General features: G+C 37.8%; 1 protein-coding gene across 2 annotated transcripts in view; it reads left to right on the top strand.

Moving 5' to 3' along the window:
- tanc1 (tetratricopeptide repeat, ankyrin repeat and coiled-coil containing 1) overlaps nt 1-22,037 on the top strand; it is a 123,196-nt gene that overhangs the window by 67,429 nt on the left and 33,730 nt on the right. For both annotated transcript variants that reach the window (XR_001482157.1, XM_015402538.1), the window contains exons 5-7: nt 1,681-1,814; nt 4,767-4,956; nt 8,711-9,040. Coding sequence is in view for 1 of the 2 variants with exons in the window: in XM_015402538.1 (XP_015258024.1) it covers nt 1,681-1,814; nt 4,767-4,956; nt 8,711-9,040 (654 nt within the window). In the remaining variant the exon portion in view is untranslated. The remainder of the gene's footprint in view (nt 1-1,680; nt 1,815-4,766; nt 4,957-8,710; nt 9,041-22,037) is intronic.

Below are 22,037 nucleotides of genomic sequence, written 5' to 3'. Positions count from 1 at the left end.
AGATAATGCTGCCACTTCATTTGCATGCTATATGTACGACGTATCAAAGAGACATTTGTTTTTTCTAACATTTTAATCATAGCTTATACACAATCTTGGATAAATATTTGAATGTACAGAATTTTATTTTATTCCAAGCAAAATATAAATTTATGTCTCTAGACTCTTTGCTCTATTTCTCAATATACAAAGACTTGATATAAAAAAAAAACCCAACAAATTACTCCATTGAATAGCTTTGATTTCTCACCCTAATGACACATAATAGATATTTGGATGTAGAGAATAGCTTCCTCTGTTATTTATTTATGCATAATTTTTCTTTCAATCATGATGTTACTTTCTCTGTTCATCATTTTTATTTTCTGTAAACAAAAATTAACACAACTGGTTAGAACCAGTTTAATTAGGTAAGATTAGCCCAAATCCAGTTATTAGAAAATGAACGAAATATATTTTTTTTAATAAGAAAAAGTTTTATTACAGAAAGGTTATCTTACTACCTTGTTATGAGCTACATAATCAAGGGAAAGACTGCATTGACAGTTGTCTAGCAGTTGTCATTAAACCCTACAAAAGGCCATTGCTAAAGAAGTTGGCTCCAGGCATGATAAAGAAAAGTTTAGTGGAAGGAAAAAATTTAGTGGAGGATAATGAAATTTAATGTTACAAAAGACTTAAACTCTAAATGTTTATTTTTAGGTTAAGTTCAGTTAAAAAACAAAAATCTTAAATGAATAGAAATGCAATTGTTGTCTCTAAGTGGAGACATTTGGTGGCATAAGGGGGAGATGGGAGAAATATTGCAAGCACCCACAAAACTGAAATTCATACATTTTTAAAGCAAACAGCAAGCATCCCAGAAAGGAAAAAAAACATATTATTTAAGGAGAATAAAGAAAAAAAAGGATGTTTGACACAGAAACATTGTCCATTTGAAAATGCTTTGTAGGATACATTGCAACTACTAGGCTCTATTAGAACGGGTTATACCATCTTTGTTGTACAACAGGCAGACAGTCGAGCTTTGGTCCTTGTACCTTCTCCTAGCAATAATTTTCAATCCACTTAATTTCCTGTTCATATGCTTAAATATAATCCGGCTGTGGGCAGCTAGGTTTATTGTTTTTCAAAAAACTGCCAATGGAAACCTGTAAGATGTAGAATATTTTGCCTATTATATTTTTGTCACTTCAGGTGTAAAAAGAAAAAAAAAAGCTTAAACAAAGTTAGATGAAGCTTTGCTTGGGAAAGCATTGGTCCACCTCATTGATATTCTGAGGCTTTATGAGTGAGAACTGTAAACAAGCAGAAAGCCCTGGAATTGGCACTCAAGGCGTATTGCTGGACACAAGCAGAGTCTCTGCTTTCTTAACAATGCCAGACATTCACATGTATTCACACACAGTCACATACACACATACTCGGCCACAGCTCCCCCCCTTCTCAGTCTCCCGTGTTGGTTTTCTCTCCTCGCCCTCTACGGGTCTGCAGCACATCAGCAGCTGCTGGTGGAGTGCAGCAATGCATTTCAAAGCAGAGCTGAGGAGGGCAGGGCAGGCAGCGTGGCCCTGTGTGGCCCAGCCAGAGGAAAGAGAGTAAGAAAGAGAGAGAAAAGAGAGAGAGGGAATCTTCCAAGCTAACAGCACTTCTCCCCCTTCTGTTTTCTCTCATCTCCAGAGCTGCAAGCAGAGCAACAGCCAGGCTCCTCCTCTCCTGCCACTCAGGAACTGATGACAAGGCTGGGCTTTTTACTGGGAGAAGGGATCCCTGGTACGGCACGCATACCTATGGATGACAAGAATGAAAAGAAGGTATTACATTTTTTTCCCTCCCTCCCCTCTACCTCCCTCCCCTCTACCTCCCTTCCTCACCCAGCAGCAGCTGCTGCCACTGCTGCAGCCCACAGATACACCGATAGAAAGGAGCTGATCAGAGGAGATGATAGTTCACACTCAAACCCTGAAAATGGATTCTTTTTTCCCCTCCTTTAATTCTGGAGTTTTTAGGGGGTATCTTTTGGAAATCAAGTTTCTCCTCAACAAGAAATGGTAACTATCCAGCTGTTTCACTTAAAGCATTCAGTTTCTTTAAAGGGAAGTGGTTGTTTTAAATTGGTCACATGTACTTTTAATTGCGTGTTCCTCAGTGTCGTGCTGTAACTTAAGTGCTATTTCAGGGTCAGCTCTGGAGTATGTAACAAGAGTATCTGAGCTCGTGTCCAGAAATAGTTATGTTAGGTCTGAGCTTCAGTTTGTTTGGCTCCGTTAATTAAGCTGGGACTTTGTAGGAAGCGGAGCCCAGCATGCTGCTGTTTCCCCATCCATCTCATGTCCAAGGACATGTTTTGATGATAAAATTGCAGTTTTAGGAATCTTTGAGAGGCTAAGAAAGTGTTTTAAGAACCAAAGTCATTACAGTAGATTTCATCGGGCAGCCAGAATTGCTTAAGCTTTAGACATTTTGATGTACGTTGTTTTGTATATCATCTGTCATCTGTAAGCAGTTCTATTTTCCCCTGTGACGTTTTACTGCATGTCTGTAACACAGCATGTTTTAGTATTGCCTCAGAGCTAATTATAAAATCTCAGTTTGGTCTCTGTCTCTTACTGTGGTGTTTGTTTACAGAAAGGAGGGCTGTAAAAAGAAAGAATGCCACATAGTTAAAGTTACTGCTCTACAAGTTGGTAGTCATGCTGTCACTGATATTTATTAGTCTTACTGTTCTGGTTCTTCCATTTAAAATAAAATGTTCAAGCGACATAAAGAAAATTCAGTTGAACATTTTTTTTCAGCAAAAAATATCTTTTTTTTTTTTTTATATTGCAGCATATGAAGCCAAATACATGTAAGGTCAGGATTTTATTGATTAAATTGTATGAACCGTTCCCTGAATGGTTTGAAATGGTAGTTTGTCTCAAAGAATGCACAGTTCTGAATATGTTAAAGATGCATTATGAGAGAAAATCAATTAAAGTCCCTCAGGATGCATAACATCAGCAAATATGCATTTTTATATGGCAGGAGGCCTATTTGACCTGGAGTTTTAATTTGTTGCCTTAAGGAAGATAAGCCAGCTTAGCAATATAAACATTAATTGATGCATGCAATCTAGTGGGCCTTGCAGAAATGTTACGATCTTGGACTTCACCTTTCAACTTACCTTCAAAAACAGCACAATGAACTCCTGAAACAGGTGGAAAGTGTGGAGAATTTTAAAGCAAGATCTCACACAGCGCTGTCATCATCTAAAAAAACCCAAAACAAAACAAAGCAGAGCATTGACTACATAATCAGCCTTTGTAACAAGATGAACCTGCAGAGGTCCTCAGCTCAGATGGAGGAATCTATCAACAGCTCAACTATTAGCTGTGCGCTCCACAAATCTAACCTGAATAATAAAGAGGGAAGAAGGAAATCATTGTTTACAGAAAACTAAGAATTCTGGTTGGAAGTTTGGTCAGATCAGAGTAGTATTAAACTATTTGGCCTGCAGGCCAAACACTATACCGTACATAAACCTGAACACTTCCTATCCCCACTATGAAGCATGGTGGTGGCAGAATCATACTTAGAGTGATGCTCTTCTCTAGGTCAGGCGGGGAAGAAAGATGCTTTCAAGGACGATTCTTAATCAATGAAGCTTAATACAGGGCAAACATCGAGGTTAACCATTTAGTGGCTTTAAAGACCCGAGAATGAGTTTGCAGCTTCACCATCAGGACATAAACCCTTTATATAGTTTGTGTGCAACAATAAAAAGTATATAAATGTCTTTGTATTCCATGTGTAATGTCCAAATCTAAATCTGATTGATAATCTGTGACAGGCTTTAAACCTGGTAACAAAAAACTTTAAGATTTGTTTGAGATTAGATAAGTTTAAGATTGGTTCTAGTCTCTAGATGCAGGATTAGGCTCAGCCTATAAACTGGATTTACAAGATCATTTTCACATTCTCGTTGCCGAAAGTCCTTTTAGTTCCCATGTTTGCTATGTGTTACACTGTTGCATTAAATCCTAATTAAATACATTTTAGTTTGTGGTTATAATGTGGCTTGTGGGAAGTTCAGGGTAGGTGAACATATTTACTGTGAACTGTACATCTAAAGCAAGCAGTGCGACCAAATGTTCTTAGTTTATGTGTTGTCATCTGTAAATCAGAGAAGAAGAAAACACATTTCATTCCTTGAAGTTTATTGATTTAAAAAGTTGTTGCAGACTGATATCCATGCAGTCATTTGGCTGTTCTTATTTCACATACCGTTTAATGTGTGGAAGGAAAATGTCGCAATGGAGAAAACAAGGATTAATTGGATTTTGTTTGCTCTTCTGTTTTGTTCCAATCAGCTGTTGCGTTGTTGCCATGCAGCCTTCATGACCTTACAAAGGTGTCTATTGTGGCACAACAGACTGGAGTCTTCTTCCTCTGTGAATTTTAGCTATCGGTGTGTAATTTATTTTAACCTTGTACCGTTTACAGCGCTCATGCCCTTCGGCTTGTGTCATGCTCCCATGTGAAACCCATGCCTGTTTGCTAAGGAAATTATTCCACTGGCTTCACATGATTCAGGTTAAAGTGACTGAAGTTAGATCAGATCTGCCTTGTCTCCCAGCTTCCTTTTTTTAATGCTGGCTCCCAGATGAGACTGGAAAATGTTTTATTTGCCCAGCGATAAGCTTAATGTAAAGTTTCCTCGGTATAATACATTTTAGAGAACATCATTGTTGTATTGACACCCTTTTTCCGGTCTCTCTCTACCTTAGTGCGCTTTGACCAGCCAGGGAATTAGTCCCTGCTCCACCCTGACCAGCAGCACGGCGTCTCCCAGCACAGACAGTCCATGCTCCACTTTAAACAGCACGACAAGTCGTCCCCCACTCAGCCGCTCCAGCCCCTGTGGGACCATCACCAGCCCCAGCTCCACTCTTGAGAGCAAGGACAGTGGAATCATAGGTAAGATACAGCCCCCACCCGCTCACCATCCACTGAGATTAATTAGAGTTAAAGGCAAACTTGTGAGAATGCAGAAATCTGTCTAATTAAGAAAGTATTTCTATTACAGGTTTGAATATTTAAAAGGGGAAGTGATTCAGAGAAGGAATAAATATAGTGGAAATGAACAAATCTGAGTTATAAGCATATAGTACACAAAATATGGCCAGGTTTCTTCCTGTTTTAGGTCAAGTTGTTATGAATCTCTTTTAAGATATAAAAATAAAAAGTTCTTTGAATAGAGTAGATTTCATTTCATGTTTTAACTTTGATTTGGATCAAATGTTTGACACATCTAACAGTTGCAGGACACCGACTTTCAAAGACACCACTGACTCTGGCAAACCTTGAAACAACCAAAGGACGTTATGTTTAGCACACACTCATACTTTTTTTTTACTTATCTCTCTAAAGCCTCAAAAAAGTACCTGTGTGGTGTCAGTCATTTGTCATTTGATGCATTTGTGTGACAAGTTATTCATCCCAAGTCAGTGGGTTTGCAGGAAGCTGCTTCAGCAGGAGGCAGCGTCAGGCTGACAGTGGCAGCACGCTGTGCTCGATCTCTTGTAATAGTCCTAAAAGACATGAGGAGATTTATGCAAGCTGACGGGAGGACGGCACTCTGTTGATGCATTAATTTGTCTTCCTTTCCACAGATAGTAGGATTATAATTGACAAATTTTTATTTATTTTTTAAAGTAGATTGAATAGCAAAGTGTTTCCACTTATCTGCACTTAATTCCATTTTTTTCCTTCTAGCGTGGTCTGCTTTAATAAATCAATTACAGTTTATACAGAATTGTGAATCTAATTTCGTTCTAACACTAACGTTGCAGCTTTTAAAAACGTACCAATGTGATATTTTTGCAGTAGAAAGCAATACGTGCCAAAGCCATTCATAACACGACGTTTGGATTTCTAATTCTGCAGGGTTTATGTAACTGATTGCCATGAATCCATCCTTCTTCCTTCCCTAAAGTAATATTATTGGGGGGTAGTGAATAATTTATGAAGGCTGTAATATACTATCCTCCTGCCAGAGGTGCTGATGCAAATCATGATTGAACATTTGCTGAAAATCTGAAAAAGGATGTTGGTCTGAAAGTGTCTGCCTAACCAGAGAACTGACACGTTTCAGAAGGCATCCGGTGGGAAATCAACAGGAAAAACTGCTGTTCAATCTATGAACTTTGTTAATCACAGAAACGTTAAAGTGAGCAAAAAGCAGATGGGTTAGTAGAGTGAATGAATCTGGGCTCATTTAGGGACAATGGATTAGGTGTAACTGAAAGCAGATAAAGCTATCGATCCAGGACTGTAGTAAAGCAGAACTCTATCTGCAGTTTGGGAAAACATCTGGATTAGCCTTGCATTTTTGCTGAGACTGCTTTGTAGCAAGTCTTCAAGTTTTGAAACATGACACTTTTCTCAAGACATTTCTGGTTTTTGTTTGATTCTAGTTTCCTCTTATCAGTAGCTTGTGAGGTTTAAATCTTCTTTTGTCCTCCATTCAACATCATAATATGTTACCATCATTGGAGGAGTCTCAAATTAAGTGGAAATTTAGGATCTAATCATTTGTATTTGATGAATTGGTATTTTTAGATTCTATCTTTAATGTATCTGGGGAAAAAAGATAAAGTCATCTCCTAGAATACACAATTCTAAGCAAGACAGAATTTCAGGAGCATTCTAAAGATTTAAGAGTCTAAGGAACTGTGAAAGGTAAGGACATTATGGAGCTGCATTAGCAACACCTAATGTTTCAGAACACTGATGAGTGAAAAGTTTTTCTTCTTAGGCATCGAGCTGAATTAATATTCAGGGTTTTACTAATTTGTGTGCAAATAGAGTGGGTTGGGAATTAATCAGAACCACTGGGCTGAGACATCTCTCTCCCTTACCTTAATAAAGTGGTTCTGAAGGAAAGAAGAACAAAGCTGTGATGCACGTCAGATTCCTGTCTGTGATTAATGTTCTTGGTTCTTTGAAGTTTCACCCTGACTGGATTGAAAAGCACAATTATTTTACTCTGCACTGCATTAAAATCCATTTTTGGTTGCATAGAATGGCCATAAAGGCACATCTCAGCCTAATGTCTAATGAAATGAAGGAAAAGTATTTTAAAATGAGAAGAATAACCCACAGTTTATGATGATAGCTAAACCTGAACAGGGATGTGATTTTCTGTGAATGTTTCAAGTCGCACATGTGTTTGATATATCACTAATAATACACTATCTGCAGGATTTTGAAAGTTAGATCGTCAGGCTGTTTGATCGAAATGATTTTTTAGTATATTTTGGTTGCTCTTTAGGAATAGTAATACAGAATTTTATGTCCTTCCTGAAATGAACACTTAAATGTACTGATACACTGACCTGGTACATGGACTGGATATCATCAGTCAGATCTGATATTGGGGATCCGATCCAGGGCACTTTACATGGAGCCGTTATCTTTCTTTTTGCTGATTATTTGTTAATAAATAATATAAAGTACATTTATATCTGTGGCAAGATATATGGTTCATTCATTCAACAATTGAATCGGTATCAGATGTTGGCCTATACACTCACCCCAGGTATCGGTATCTGTTTGGATCGGAAAAAACTATTGGTGCATCTCTAGTTGCATGTCACTGTAAAAACAGGATTTAACTATTTTACATTAAGGAAAGAAGAATACTCTTGGCCATTTAAACTGAAGGATTAAAGCTTGGAAGGTTTAAACAACTGCTGTTGCCTATCTTGTGTGTCATTTGGCTTAAAGCGGGGTACACCCTGAGCAGGTGATGTACGATCACAGGGCCCCACAGAGAAACACAGGAAAAGACAACCATGCACAGGGATGCACATGCTTAGGGGGATTTAGAAAGACCACCACATACTGAAAGACAACCTAATTCAGACCCAGCATTTTCCTTCTATAAGGAAACAGTCCTGTCAATTGATCAATCATGCGGCCTATCTTTATTTTGGGGAAAAACTTAGAAAAAAGTTGTATATGAGCCTTCTCCCCTCTGTAGCTTTGTCCACACCAACGCTCTTTGTTACTGTGAACTGGTACTGTTACAGTGTTACAGTAGGACATGCTCACTAAATAAGGAGGGCTCAGATGTTTACCTTCTGACTGGCCAATCAGCAGTCAGAAAAAATCCAGTCGAAAGTCATCCAGTTTCAGTTTTTAACTGATTGCTTGGTCTGTGTCTAATGTTTATATCTGCCTCACAGAGCATGCTTCTCTTGGTTTTCTTTGTTGAAGGATTGGAGGATTTGTTCTCACCTAAACAGAGCACTAGTCTAAACTGGAACAGTTCTCAGATCTAGATCTGTGTGGATTCATTTTTGTCTGCGTCGTACCTAATTACTGTTTTCACTGTATAAAGCTGAATGAATAGTTTCATTTAAAGCAAGAAGTCTGAGCTAAATCACTAAATAAATTTAACAAATCTGAGATACAATGTGTCTTGCTTTTTATTAGTACAGGGAGACTGTCGTTGTCGAATCAGAATGAGCTCCTGAGTTGTGTTGATAAGAGCAATGCGCAGAAGCAACGAGTTATTCAAAGATCCACTACAGCTCAGTGTCTCAATGAAGATTAAGCTTGATAAATGTTCATATCACACAAAAGACACAGCTGTAATTTATCTCGCATCTTTCTCTCCTACTACCCTTACTCACTGGCTTCAATAGTGTTTTCTGTCTTCATTTAGCCACCATCACTAGTTCCTCCGAGAATGACGACCGCAGTGGCTCCAGCCTCGAGTGGAGTAAAGATGGCAGCCTGAGGAGCACCGGGTGCCATGGATTGGCTCAGAGCATACGGGCTGACACCTGCTCTCCCGTGGTTGAAGAAGAGTCCAGCAGTGCCACGGCAACACCAGCCGACACGCCGTCGAAGACAGACCAACAGCAGCAGCCCCACACATCAGCAGGAGCACAGGCGACACAGCGGCCTTTAGGTCACACATCGGACGGGCTGAATCAATATCCACCACAGACGTCTTCTTCATTAATGATGCCAAGGCCCAACTCTGTCGCTGGTAAGGACCTTTACAGTTTTTGAACACATTTTCTAACAAACAATAAGCGGTCTGTATAAGTCTGTTACTGTACTGCAGCTTTTACACTCAAGCTTCTTCTGACTCTTATAAAAAGAGCTTTGCCTCAGGCAGAAAGGTGAAATGCCATTTTAGTCCAAGACAGTGAGGGATACAAATCGCCTGGAGCTCAAGATGATATATAAAAAATATATATAACTACAGGTGGAGCTTTTCACAACTGGGTGTCAGGGCAGAAGTTTAGGATTAGGCAGCTGCTGTGTTATTGTGCCTTGACACTGGTTGCCATGTCAGCTCTGAGCACAAGCTGCTGTCTGGCTGATCTGTTCTGCATTCTTTCCCTTAAAGCTCCTTGTGTTGGTTCGCCTCATGATATTCACACAGCTGTCACAGTTGTTGATATTCCCCGTTACCCCCGTTCTCTCTCACGTCTCCCCCTCTTGGTCTCACCCTTTCGGGTCACGTCTGTTTGCTGTTGTTCCTTCAGAACTTGACCTAGTTGTTAAAACGGACTTTATGAGCCATTATTTTCTACTCCGTTTTAGACCAAGATTTTACAAGAACATAGACAGTGTTTGCTTTCTACTGTGTAATAGACTGTTAGGGATGTGGTTCATCTGTGTACAAGACAAGAACAGTGCCTTTTGAAAGGGGTTTGTATCTCTTGTCTCAACTGCAGATAATAAAATCTGATGCATGGTTTTTAAAATGTTTTACAAATAACAGGGGAACAGATTCAGTCTCTCTACTCTAATAATCATTAAAATAGACTCCAAATGGTATCACAAGTCCTGAAATTAGTAGAAGGACTATGTTTTTGTAACTTCCCATAAGCCTAAATGCACATGTTCTTAGAATACCTAAAAGTAATTTTTACAGAACTTTTAGAGCTCATATTGAAGACCAAGGAATACAAAAAAAGTCTGGCAAAGTTTTTTTTTTAAAAGGTAGGGATGCTAATAATCATGACTTTTAAACATCTCACAGAGAACTGTTTTATGCCTCTTTTGAAAATGGATATAATACGGTGGAGCTGCAGAAGGAGAGCAGAAAAGAGTCATTGTAACTCTGGAAGAATATCTCAGATCCACAGCTTAAGTGGTGCAAGAGTATCTTGACACAACAGCCATTAGTGTCGAGCAGCCAGTTAGATTTTTATTGAAGAGTGACAAAAACAAAGGGGTGCAGCAGCAAACTTGGAACAATTTCTGACAGTGTGAAAAGACAATAAACAAAATTTTTGGCCTATGTGGAAACAGCAGAAGAATGGAGGTGGCAGAATTATGCTGTGGGGATACTTCAGCACTGAAAAACAAGCTGTTTACTGCTAATGAGAGGCCAAATTGAGTTTAATAAAGGGCTATCCTGATAGCAAACCATTTTAGAGATATCTTTAGACAGGGGCAACGTTTGAAGCTGTTGTAATGGAACGGTTCAGATCCAATCATATCAATATGTATTATGTCTGTCTAGCGTACCCTAACCTTGGTCCAATGTCAAACTCCAGACATAAATATACGTGAGATTCAACAGCAAAACTTGGACATTTCTTCCAAATGTCTTTCTAAAGGCTGATTTATGCTCAGACACCAGGTCGTCTGCGTGTGTGTCGCATTGAAAGCTAATGTGTCCCTGCCGCAGACACTCTGGTGCACTTCTCCAAAATTGTAGGTGACCACAGACGGGGCCGCAGACAGGAGGCATCTGATTGGTCAAATCTACTTCCGCTCTACACTATATGTATTTTCTGTTTGGTACTTTTCCAGCTTGTTTTGTTTGTATGACCGCCATTGTGGAAAACGACTCTTAAAGATGGACCAGCTAGAAGAGCGTGGTGCGTGAGAAAGCCGAAACCGTTTTTCCACCTGGATCCCCGCTCTTTTTCGCCTTCATGTCCCTCTGCTGTCACACAAACTTGCCTCCACTTCTTCACCACCTCGGCCGTATCTAGACCCACAGCTAGTTCGTGATTGACCCTCTTGCGTTGTTGCGTGGAATTACATATCGCAGACCACGCTTTAATTATTGGGCATAAATCTAAATACTCACTGCGACACACTGCTGCGGGGAGTATAACCAGCCCTTAAATGTGAGCTCTTTTGCAAAGGGAACATTTTCAATATTTATCTCTTTAGATGCCTAAAGCTGGGATAAAAGAACCATGAAAGAACCGCAGTGAAAGTACTGTATAAACGCAAAAGGCTCTGAATTCAAATGCACTTCACTCCTCACATTCTCATTAAAAGAAAAAAAAAACTTCTTCTTTTTAAACTACAGAGCCTTTTCCTATATTAAATATGTATTAATTTATGTTAATCTGATACATAACATCCCAGTAAAATACATTTAGGGTTTGTAGTTGTAAGATGACAAAATACAAATAATAAAAAAAAGAAATATGAACAGTTTTGGAAGCCTCTGCATATCTTCAGGCTGATATTCATTTTCTTTTCTTCTGGTCAGGTTGATGGATACTTAGACTAACAGCATAAACACTAAGGTCATGACTTCAGCAATTGTTTGACAGACCAGAGTGTGTGTTGTGTACAGAGGGTGAAACATTTCTTGGTCAGGAGGTAGATTGCATACAAAATGAGGTTACACTTACAGGAGCAGAAGAAAAAAATCTTTTATACAGTATGGCAGCTGAATTATATCACCTTCTACCTCAGAAGCAGAGACAACTGAGCTGAAATTGCAGCAGTAGATATATTTTAATTTGGAAAAAGAAAATTTAAATGGAGGGCAAACATTTAAGACTCAAACAGGACAATAACACCACCTCCAATTCTGTGTTCACAGATTGCAAACCGTTATTCTTAACCTTTTTTTTAATATTGTATCTTACTTATCCACTATGTTGTCGACCATAAAGCTTAACAGGCCAGACACACTTTGGCTCATAAAGCTAGTAGACCAGGAAATATTTGGCAGTGTATGTGTGCTTGTTTTATGGGCTGATGTCATAGTTATGCAGCATTGCCCTCTGGGGCCCTTGACAATTCACACCTTAGATTTTACGCTGTGTGGCAAAACCGCAGGAGAGGACATACAGGACATGGTGAGACGACTTCATTTACGGCTGTGTTGGCATCCCGGTGAGGCAAGGATTGTTCTCCTGAAGAGAATTATCTGCAGGGAAGATACGATGATGAATGCATTTTAATAAAGTCGTCTTATCTGAATATCTCAGTGGTAGTTCTTTTTTTTATCATTGGATTCCAAGATCTTTTGAGAACTGAAAGTTGTCTGAATTGTTACACAACAGAAACCTAGTTATATACCTGATATATAGGTATTTTTCATCATATACAGTCTTTTGTTGTGACCTTAAACAAGTGAAAGTTGCTTTATGTTGGACAATAACTTTGCTCTAAAGGTATATCGATTGGAATGTGGCCTCATAAATTTATAATAATAATACAGTATATCATCTGTAAGGCTCCTCTACTATAAGCCGGATCTTATTTGGAAATACCTCAGGGTTACATGAAAAATCCAGATTTTATATTATCTGCTGAATTGAGCAGTTGGTTGTCTGGGTTGACCTATTAAATACTCTCCTGTAGGTGAAAGGTATAGAGATATAAGTAAGCACATCAGTTAGGACATTTTAAATCAGATTAGTTTAATAGAAAAAATGTTTATCTTGTGAAAATCTTTCCACAGATCAATTATATTTATAGCTTTTTTTGTTATTCCCATTTTATCATCTCTTTATATCATATTCTTCGTATAAATTACAAGGTTTCACTTTATTTAAACAAAAAAAAAAAATGGCTTCATCCAATTGCTTTTATATAAGAACCAAAAGTTAGTCCTAATGAAACAGAAATTATGCCTCAGTAGGAATGATTTGTCCTTTTACTTTGTTCTGTTTTAAGTTTTATTTCAAAACAGCTAAAGATGTCTTAATTGCAAGCAGGAAAAATGTAGATGTTTTTTTTTTCTGCAAGATAGTCTGTATATAGCTACAGGTGGAGGAGGAGCAGCTCTATGTTGCTGTTAAGCTTCAGAAAGCTTTAGAGTATCTCTGATATTCTATCTGGCATTGCATTAAAACACTTTAAACCTTATCACAGAACATTTAAGACTTTATGGCCAGAATGGATTCTTGAACCATCAACCCTCTTTGGTGATATCTTGGACTGTTTGTGCTGACAGGATGATTTATAATGTATAATTCGCTGTTGTAAATATTTGCCAAAACACTGGATCAACACGATCTTTAAATCAGAGGGCACACTGGATCCAGTTTGGAGGCAAATCCAACTGAGACTTTGGGTCTTATGAAGTTGTAGTAATTATGTCTGGTTGAAGTGAAGGGGGGTGAGCTAACTGCTGGTGATTCCCTGTGTATGTGTCTGCATGTTCCGATCAAGGTAGACACCCTGTTTAAAGAACTTAGAGATTTGACCGGAAAATCAAGAGTCAGACAAAAAGCAAAACAGATTCACTCTAAGGAAAATACAAAGTAAACTCTCTAAAATCTTGAAGCAAACTGTATGTAATCTCCAGCCACAGCTCAAAGTAGATAGAAACCGGAAAGAAAGTGAAACTGTGATCTTCTTTGAGCTTGTTGGAGCAGTAACTGCAGCTTTACATGAACTGCATGGCTTGTTTAAGCTGTAAGAATTTTCTATTAATACAGTAGGCCTACTCTTATGCGAATACTTCATCTTGCAAGTGCTGTTGTCTGTACACTTTTTACACCAGGGTTCCTCAATTCTGATCCTCATGGTCTAGTGTCCAGCATCTTCTAGATGTCTTTATTTAGACACACCTGAGTCGCATAATCAGCTCATTAGCAGAACCCTGGAGAACGCTGCTTACTGCAGAGGTATTTAAGCAATTTAATTCAGGTGTGTGGAAAGGGAGACCTAGACAGGACCAGAACTTACTCAACAGTGAACAAAGTTAGAGACTTGCCTATAGTAGTGATGTTGAGATGAAGAATCATGAGGCACTGAATCGTTTTGGGAAAATTAGCGATCCCCACAGTTGATGAAGCTTCATGTTAACATGTGGAGTACATAACCACAGTTTGGAATATAATTGCGATTTTTTTGCAGATTTGTTTTCCAATTTAAGTTTCTTTGAAATTGTTCATAATTGGTCTTTTTTAAGGTTTTTGTCTTTTAAGTTGCACTGTTTTTCTGTCATTTTGGTGACATATGCTCAAGCAGACAGGTTGAAAAGTGTTAGTAATTTTTATTCAAAAATAATATTTTTTCCACAGTTTTTGGTTTTAATCTGGTTGGAATTTATGGGGCAAACAATCTTTTTGTTAAACCAACCAATCTAATTTGCCAATGTTTTAACCCAATCTATATTGGTAAAAGGGAAAACCAACAGAAATCGGTCACATTGACCAAAATACTGGTTAAGCAGTATAGCAATTTTCAAAACCTTAACACAGGTTTTGAACCAATAACCCTTAGATTGAGAGGCAATGTCTTACAGCAGACACCACTTGCATTGGTAGCTGTCTGAAACCATTGGCTTTCTCATATTCTGATCATTATATTTATTTAATCTAACCAAAATAGTTTTAACCAACCAATCTATTCTTAGAATATATCAAAACTCTATCCACACATCTTGAGTAAATACGAAGGCTGTTTAATGTCTGTCAAAGTTCGAGGGTGATCTGAACCACTTTCTGAAGCGGTCACGTGGTATGGCGGGAGCAAGGCTTCTGACGTCATCGAATTTTGCCCCTCCCCTAAATAAAGCTAGCCTCGAGACACACTTTGCTGAAACGCTACCTTCACTACTCGACACATGCCTTGAAGCCTTATCTCATAACATCGCTACTATACGGTATATTTGGCTGGGTGATCTAACCACTGTTAGATCATGTGGTGGAAGCTGTAGCTGATGATTTGTTTGAGAAAACTGTGAATTTACTTTGTGAGACTCTTCTTTTCCTAAATATTTTTAGAATATTTTAAATATTTTAGAAAGAAGAGAGATTTACCAAAATCCATGTACCATTTGAATTTTTGCTTTTGGATTACTGCAGTTTTTAAGTCCTATTTCCCGCTACTTGTGTGTATTCGCCTGGGAGTCTGAGATAAGCCTAATATGTGGGAGATAAATTATATCCCAATGCAATTGTTTGGTTTAGCAGGAATTTGTTAACATCTTGGTCCTGATTTGTGTTAGGCTGGGCTTTTGCATGCATTCATTGTTTATGTTTGTAAGTTGTCTCTTTCCTTAGTAGCCTTCTTGCTCTGAGTTTGTCTTTTTCAAAAAGGCCTTAAAATCCTTTTGAGAATAAAAGACTGGTTTGGATGACAGGTGTATTTCTATACTAGGAGACTGGCAAGGTAATATTAATCTTTTAGACATGATACAGTCATTTTGGCCTCTTTGATGTTAACAATATTTTATGATTCAGGGGTGCTTACACAGGTCAGAAAGTAATTACAAAATCCTCTCTCTAGTTTCTGCAACACTAACATGTAAAGACAATATAATGGCTTTTTAAATCAAATACATGCTGTTACCTGTCTGTTTCAGTGGAGCAGAAAGAAAATAAACTTCATCTCTTATGCCTGAAGCTCTTGTCCTTTTAACTTTTTTTTGTTTTGTTTGCCTTGTCGCTGTATTTACAGACTGCATATCATCAGTGTTTGTCACGTCTCAAGGGAGCCACGGAATTCACATCCGGCCATAGCTTCATGTAGACACTGATCTGTTTAATCTACAAGTCAAATGAAAATAGATAAGCTATTTATATGTTTTGGCATATTTCGAAAAGATCACAGAAGCATCTTCAAAAAAATGTGTTTTCAAAGTTGTTTTGATTCCTCGATGTCACAGGAGGAACAAAAAGAAACTCTTTCAAGGCTCAATTTTTCTTAAGTTTGCAAACCCTTCTCAGTGGCACCCCTCTGTAAGATGGTAAATGCTAAATGCCTGGTCTTAAAATAGTGTACTGGATAAATTCTCTTGTCTAGCACGAGTCATTGGCTGAGTTTGAATGACAAAACTCCACTATTTACGATTGTATTGTACAAGTAATTTTTTTATGATTATTTGCATCATTGTGGTTTATAACTTTTTCATTAAGTCAATCAAGACTGTATACAATATTTAATACCCAGGTATTTTGGGTTATCACTTTTTTTGAATAAAGAAAATGCCAACTGATCGTTAAAAAAAAACCCAATGACGATTTAATCTAGTCTGAGTTATTGCAACCAGTTTATCGCCTCATTCTTTTCTGCCTGTAAGGCTGAATACATATAAACAAGTCATTTTATTTTGTTGCATTCGTATCTATCAACCTCCAATGATATAAAGTTATAATTGTGATGCACGACAATGGACAGCTGTAATTTCATGATTCTGCACAATTTAAACAGCTTTTATATATCTTTTTACTTGCAGTTTAAACCTGGTACCATTGCGTATTACGCCGCATGGCATAAGCAAAAGGCTCACATAGTGAATAAAAATCATCACCTCTGCCGTTTTTTATTGCTGGAGACTTCCCTATCAATACTAATCCATGGCGCATTAGATTAGTCAGTATAGAGCTGCAATGCAATCCTTTATTGATGTTGGTACAATTAGTGTCATAGATGATATTGAAAACTCAGAGGCTAAAAATTTTAGTAAAATAATATGCTTAATTTTAGTCTGATGATTGATGCTGTTGTTACTGTGCACAACTTGGTAACCCAGAACTTTCAGTATCCTTCAATCAACTGAAATTTCTGGAGAACAGCTTTGATATGCTGGTTTGACACTGAGCAAACTAAATCAAAAAAATGTACCATAGTAATGGGTTAAGGCAATTCCTCACTGGAGCTGTTTGTGAAAAATATTGTTGTTGCAAAATGAGAAAAAAAATGAGAAAAAACTCACAATGTTATATTTTTTAGGATGATGCACAAGAAAGGGTATTGGTAATTCAAATAATCTATTTTTGCTATTGGAGCAACAAACTGATACACTTTTATGAAACATTTTGAACAAACTTGAGGCCTGAAATCAAATTTTAAGAATCTCTAAATGAGGACTTGTAATGACAGATTATGGTAAAGTGTCCTGCCTAAACTGTGTATGTGGTCTGGAGAAAATAGAATCACACTTACAACTTGCTGATTCCCGGATGGCTGCTCTTCCTACAATCTGATGGCATCCTTATATTACTTTTCATTCTCGGAGAGAAAATTTAGGTTTATTTTAATGGAGCTGGTGAAGCTCCAAAAGGAGTAGTGAGTTGGTGTTCTTAACTGCATCTTAGAAAATATCTAAAAAGCTTACCCGTCATGTGCTTAAGTGTTAGAATTTTGATTTTCTCCAAAATACCAACCAACAAGGCCTTTTCAGACAGGCAGCCAAAACTCTTCTTTTTCAAACTCCAGCTTCTCCTGAAAATATGAAGCTGCCCTTTAACTTAGCGCTCTTACAACTAATATAATTTTTATAAAGGTTGTGCAAATCTTGAAAATCTCCTGGAAAGAATTTCTAGAGCACTGCGCTTGGGTCCCGGAAGTTCTGAGTTTAAGTCCCACTTATTCCCACAGACTGCCACTCTGGGTCCCTGAGCAAGACCCTCAACCCTAGACTGCTCCCCCTGCACCCCACGATGGCAGCAGAGAATTCATTTCATTGCTTTGTACTTGTGACAATGTAATGACAATAAAGTTGAATTCTATTATTGTAGATTTAAGGAGGGGTATCAAGAAAAAGATAGGAATGCTACTCCCACACTTTTCAAAAACTCCTTTTGCTGTTGGGAAGGTTTTTCATGGACTGCTTTGTTGATGTACTAAACTGAAATAAGGATGTTTACTCTGTTTCTATGAGACTTTTTAAAGAGTTAGATTTTAATAGTGTTGCAACCGTGCGTGACCACCCCCCCACCCCCGCGCAGAGGTTCTGCAACCATCGTTGCACACCTAAAAAAAAATCCCAAGTGGATGTCAGATGGTTGCAAACCTGTGCAGACCTCAAACAGAAGTGCACAGACAAAAAGAAGCTGTGATTTGGTCCTTGGTACGCCTTTATGGCTGTCTGTTTGGTCGGCCTTTCTCAATTTGGTGCTGGGGTGCGCCATTTTTAAAAACCCAGGAACAACTACAATAGACAACTACGACAAAAGGTTAATCGTCTTTTGGCCAACTCCATTAACAGAACCTTTTCCTCTTTGATGTCTAGCAACTCTAGGTCCATGTCTGTGACCATGATATCTTGCAGACGCGCCATTGTTGTTTTGGAAGATAAACACTCCTGCCGGTGCTGCCGAAGTTCTTGAGACCATCTAATAAAGTTCTTGAGAGTTCCCGAATAGGCTCCCCCTTGTGCTTTGGGGGGAAACTGCTGTGCGTCCCTAGAAATTCCAGACAGACCGTGCAAAAGCATAACAGCAAAACTGGTTTGCATCCAGACCCAAGCGAAATTTCATGTGTGCCGTTGCAAAAGTATAATCTGCCCTTAAGTCCCATGATGGAGATATACAGCAGCCAAGCCTGTCTTGATTCTAAACCTCTTTAAAAAGTGAAAAGTACTGTGGTTATAGGCAACCTTCAATACAGTGGGCCGGATTGGTTAAACATGAAAGCCTGGCAGCGCATCAACTCACTGTGAATATGTCTGTGATAAAATGGCAACCATTACAACATCTAAAGGTATTGATAATTGAAATAACATTTTCTTGACCCTGATTCAGTACTTGGACTCCTATTTGAGTTCTATATATATATATATATATATATATATATATATATATATATATATATATATATATATATATATATATATATATATATAATTGCTCTTTATACAAGACAATCCAGTTGGATGCAATTTCATGACTTAATGAAGTCAAGTTGCCCTAAAGGCCTCTACTGGGATGGTATGCCACATCTACAGATTGATTTGAAATGAGTTGATTAGTCCAAAGTTTTCTTAGCCACTGTTTATACTCTGCGCGTTTTAGAAAATGATATTTAGAGGATTAGGCTGTGATAATTATGGGAGTCATAATTAGCTCCTGTTGCCTTCAGCTTTATCACAGCTGGGGCTCAGATCTCTGTCTGAGTAAAAATGAACAAACGTTTTGGATTTGCCTTGAGAGAGAATTAACAGAACTAGAAAGGAAGGTTAAGTTTGTTTAAAAGTTAGTAAGGTGGTGTTGGTCTCATCTTGGGATTAAGAGGTGCAGTAGTCAGGAGAAAAGGTGTTTTTGTCCCCTTCTCTATCCTAGCATGGAGAACATGGAAACAAAGGTTTCAAAGAGCAAACTAGTCCGACGGGGTAAAACAGTCACATTTTCATCAGAATACAGCCTGATGTATTTTTAATGACTTCAAAGTCTTTGTAAGCTCAAACTTCAAGGCATCAAATGGGATTTTCCCCCCCTTTTTTTATTAAATGAGCAAATCCATGTATGAATTTAAGTAATACAGCCACTGAGGAAAAGAGCAGTGTTCCGGGGTGGATTTTAAATTCTTTTAAAACAATGACTTAACCCTAATAATAGCTGTAGATAAAACCAAATGGGACTTGGTAAACAGGACACCATATAGTTCTTTGGTTTGTCTGTATTATGTATTCGTATTTTAGATTAATAAGTTTGACTAAAATGTATTGTTATTTTACCAAAAGCTATAGATCGAATTATCTGGATGATTTTACAAAATCCATGTTTTGTTTCGCTCTTTGACATGATTATAGCAGTTTCAGATTTCTATTCAACAAATCTAACATAAGAAGATGTAAGAACAGCATAAGTATTTTTATAGCCTTTTTGCCGAGCATTGCATAGAGAGGATACATCTCTTTACAATGATGCTTTAAATGAAGCCAACATTTTAAAACCCAGGGTGAAAGACGTTTCAAACTTTTCTAAAATAACAAAACAAAATATGATAAAAAATAATATAGAATGACAAAAATTAAAAGAAAATATTCAATTTAGCAATCTTATTATCTTTTACTCTCCTTATTGAACCAGCAATGTATTTTAGAGAACTGTTTACATTTAGGCAAGGTGTCTTTTACAACTCTATTCTTTCTATATTTCATTACAACACCTGGGCATAGTCATTGGTACCCCTCTTTAATTAAATAAAACCCCACAGTCGTCAGAGAAATAACTAGAATCTGACAAAAGTAATGAGGTTTAATTCCATAAAAATTAACTAATGAAATTCAGACATTGATTTATAACCACACTTCAATAGAATGATTTTAAAATAAACATTCATTAACAAAAAGGCCTGGAGAAAAATGACTGAAAATAATGTGACCCACTTAAAGGCTATATGACCATCTCCGAGCAGCTTGATTCAGAAATGTAGGATCTATGGGACTGTAGCCAACCTCCCTGAACATGGGCCACAGGAAGAAAATTGATTAAAATAAAAGAGACGGATAATGCAAATGGTATAAAACATCCCAGAAAACTTCTAAAGAGGTTAAAGGTGAACCTGAAGATCAAGGAACATCAGTGTCAGTGTACACACTGACAAGTGACAAGTGTATCCCTTTTTGTTTGAGCCAAAAGTGGACTTTATGGGAGACTACTTAGACTGACACCATTGATAAAAACAAATCATTAAAAAGCCAGACTGAATTTGCCAATCTACATGCTGATATGCCTCAAAGCTTTTAGGACATCGTCCTATGGACAGATGAGACATAAATGGAACTTTTTTTTATCAAGGAACATCTGCTCCATGTTAACAGATGGAAAAATAAAGCCCATAAAGAATAGAACACTATCCATATTGTGAAAAATGGAGGAGGCTTTGTTATGCTCTGTGGCAGCTTTGTCTAATCTAGCACAGGGTGTCTTGAATCTCTGCAGAGGACAATCAAATCACAAGACTTTCAAGAGATTCTTGATAGAAATGTTTGCTGAGGATCAGAAAGCTTGGTCTTAGTTACAGGTCTTTGGTCTGCAAGAGAATAATAATGAAAACACACAGCTAAAAGCACAGAAAACAGTGGACAAAAGGAAAACATTGGACTTTTCTGAAGTGGCCTTCTAAGAGCCCTGACCAAAATCCTATGGAGGATATTTGGAACGAGCTGAAACGTGTCAACTGGAAAGGGCTCCCTTCAAACCTAAGAGGCTTGCTCATGAGGAATGGGCCAAAATACCTGCTGAGAGGAGCAGAAATTTTATTGACAGTTATAGTAATATTTTGATTGCAGTGATGACCTAAAGAGAATGGGCACCAAAATATGAATCTATATGTACCTCACATAGATTCAATTTTTAGCCAGGCCTGTTTCATAAGTGTATTTTCTTTAGGTCATTTTGTTGAAGCATCATTGGAAAGCAATGTCTGAATTCATTTTTTTCATAGAATTTTTATTTATAATTTTACTATTATGGGTTTGTCTTTCATTAATTGAGGGGTACCTACAATCCAAATGTGTATGCAATACTGACAAAGAATATCTTTTAGTATTTTTCCTCAATGACTTCCACACTGAAGAGGGTTATTGTTAAGATTTGTTTTCTTTATCTGTATGCTTGAAGAAACCTTTTTGGATTTTTTTTCTCATAGGTGAGGGATGGTTCAAGAATATTACCTTTGTAAATAAATTATTCAGTTTTCACTAGTTCTGCTGGTTGACCCTTTTGTTTAATCAAATTCACCCATCCTCCACCCTCTGCTGTTCCTTATCAATAGTGGTTTACAATGCAAATTCATATAACACGTTTACAGAAGTCGTGTACTACAGCCATGTGTTAAAGTGCTGACAGGGGCACTCTTTTGGTAGGCATTGCATTCATTTAGCAAGTGCCTAATGTTGTGGGTGCTTTGGCTGACTTAAAACCATGAAGAGGACAGCCGGTCCTGCATGTGAGGAATAAGAGAGAGGATCTGCTCCTGTACCCTCGGAGAGCTCATCCTATCATTTTGGAAAAAAGAAAAAAAAAATCTAGCTAGGGTTTTGCACCCAGCTTTTCTGCTTGCACGGTTGTCCAGGATTTTTCCATGCT

This window comes from Cyprinodon variegatus, unplaced genomic scaffold, assembly GCF_000732505.1.
Source record: "Cyprinodon variegatus isolate N-32 unplaced genomic scaffold, C_variegatus-1.0 Scaffold1363, whole genome shotgun sequence".
Classification (NCBI taxonomy): Eukaryota; Metazoa; Chordata; class Actinopteri; order Cyprinodontiformes; family Cyprinodontidae; genus Cyprinodon; species Cyprinodon variegatus.
This window is presented reverse-complemented; position numbering and strand designations above follow the sequence as displayed.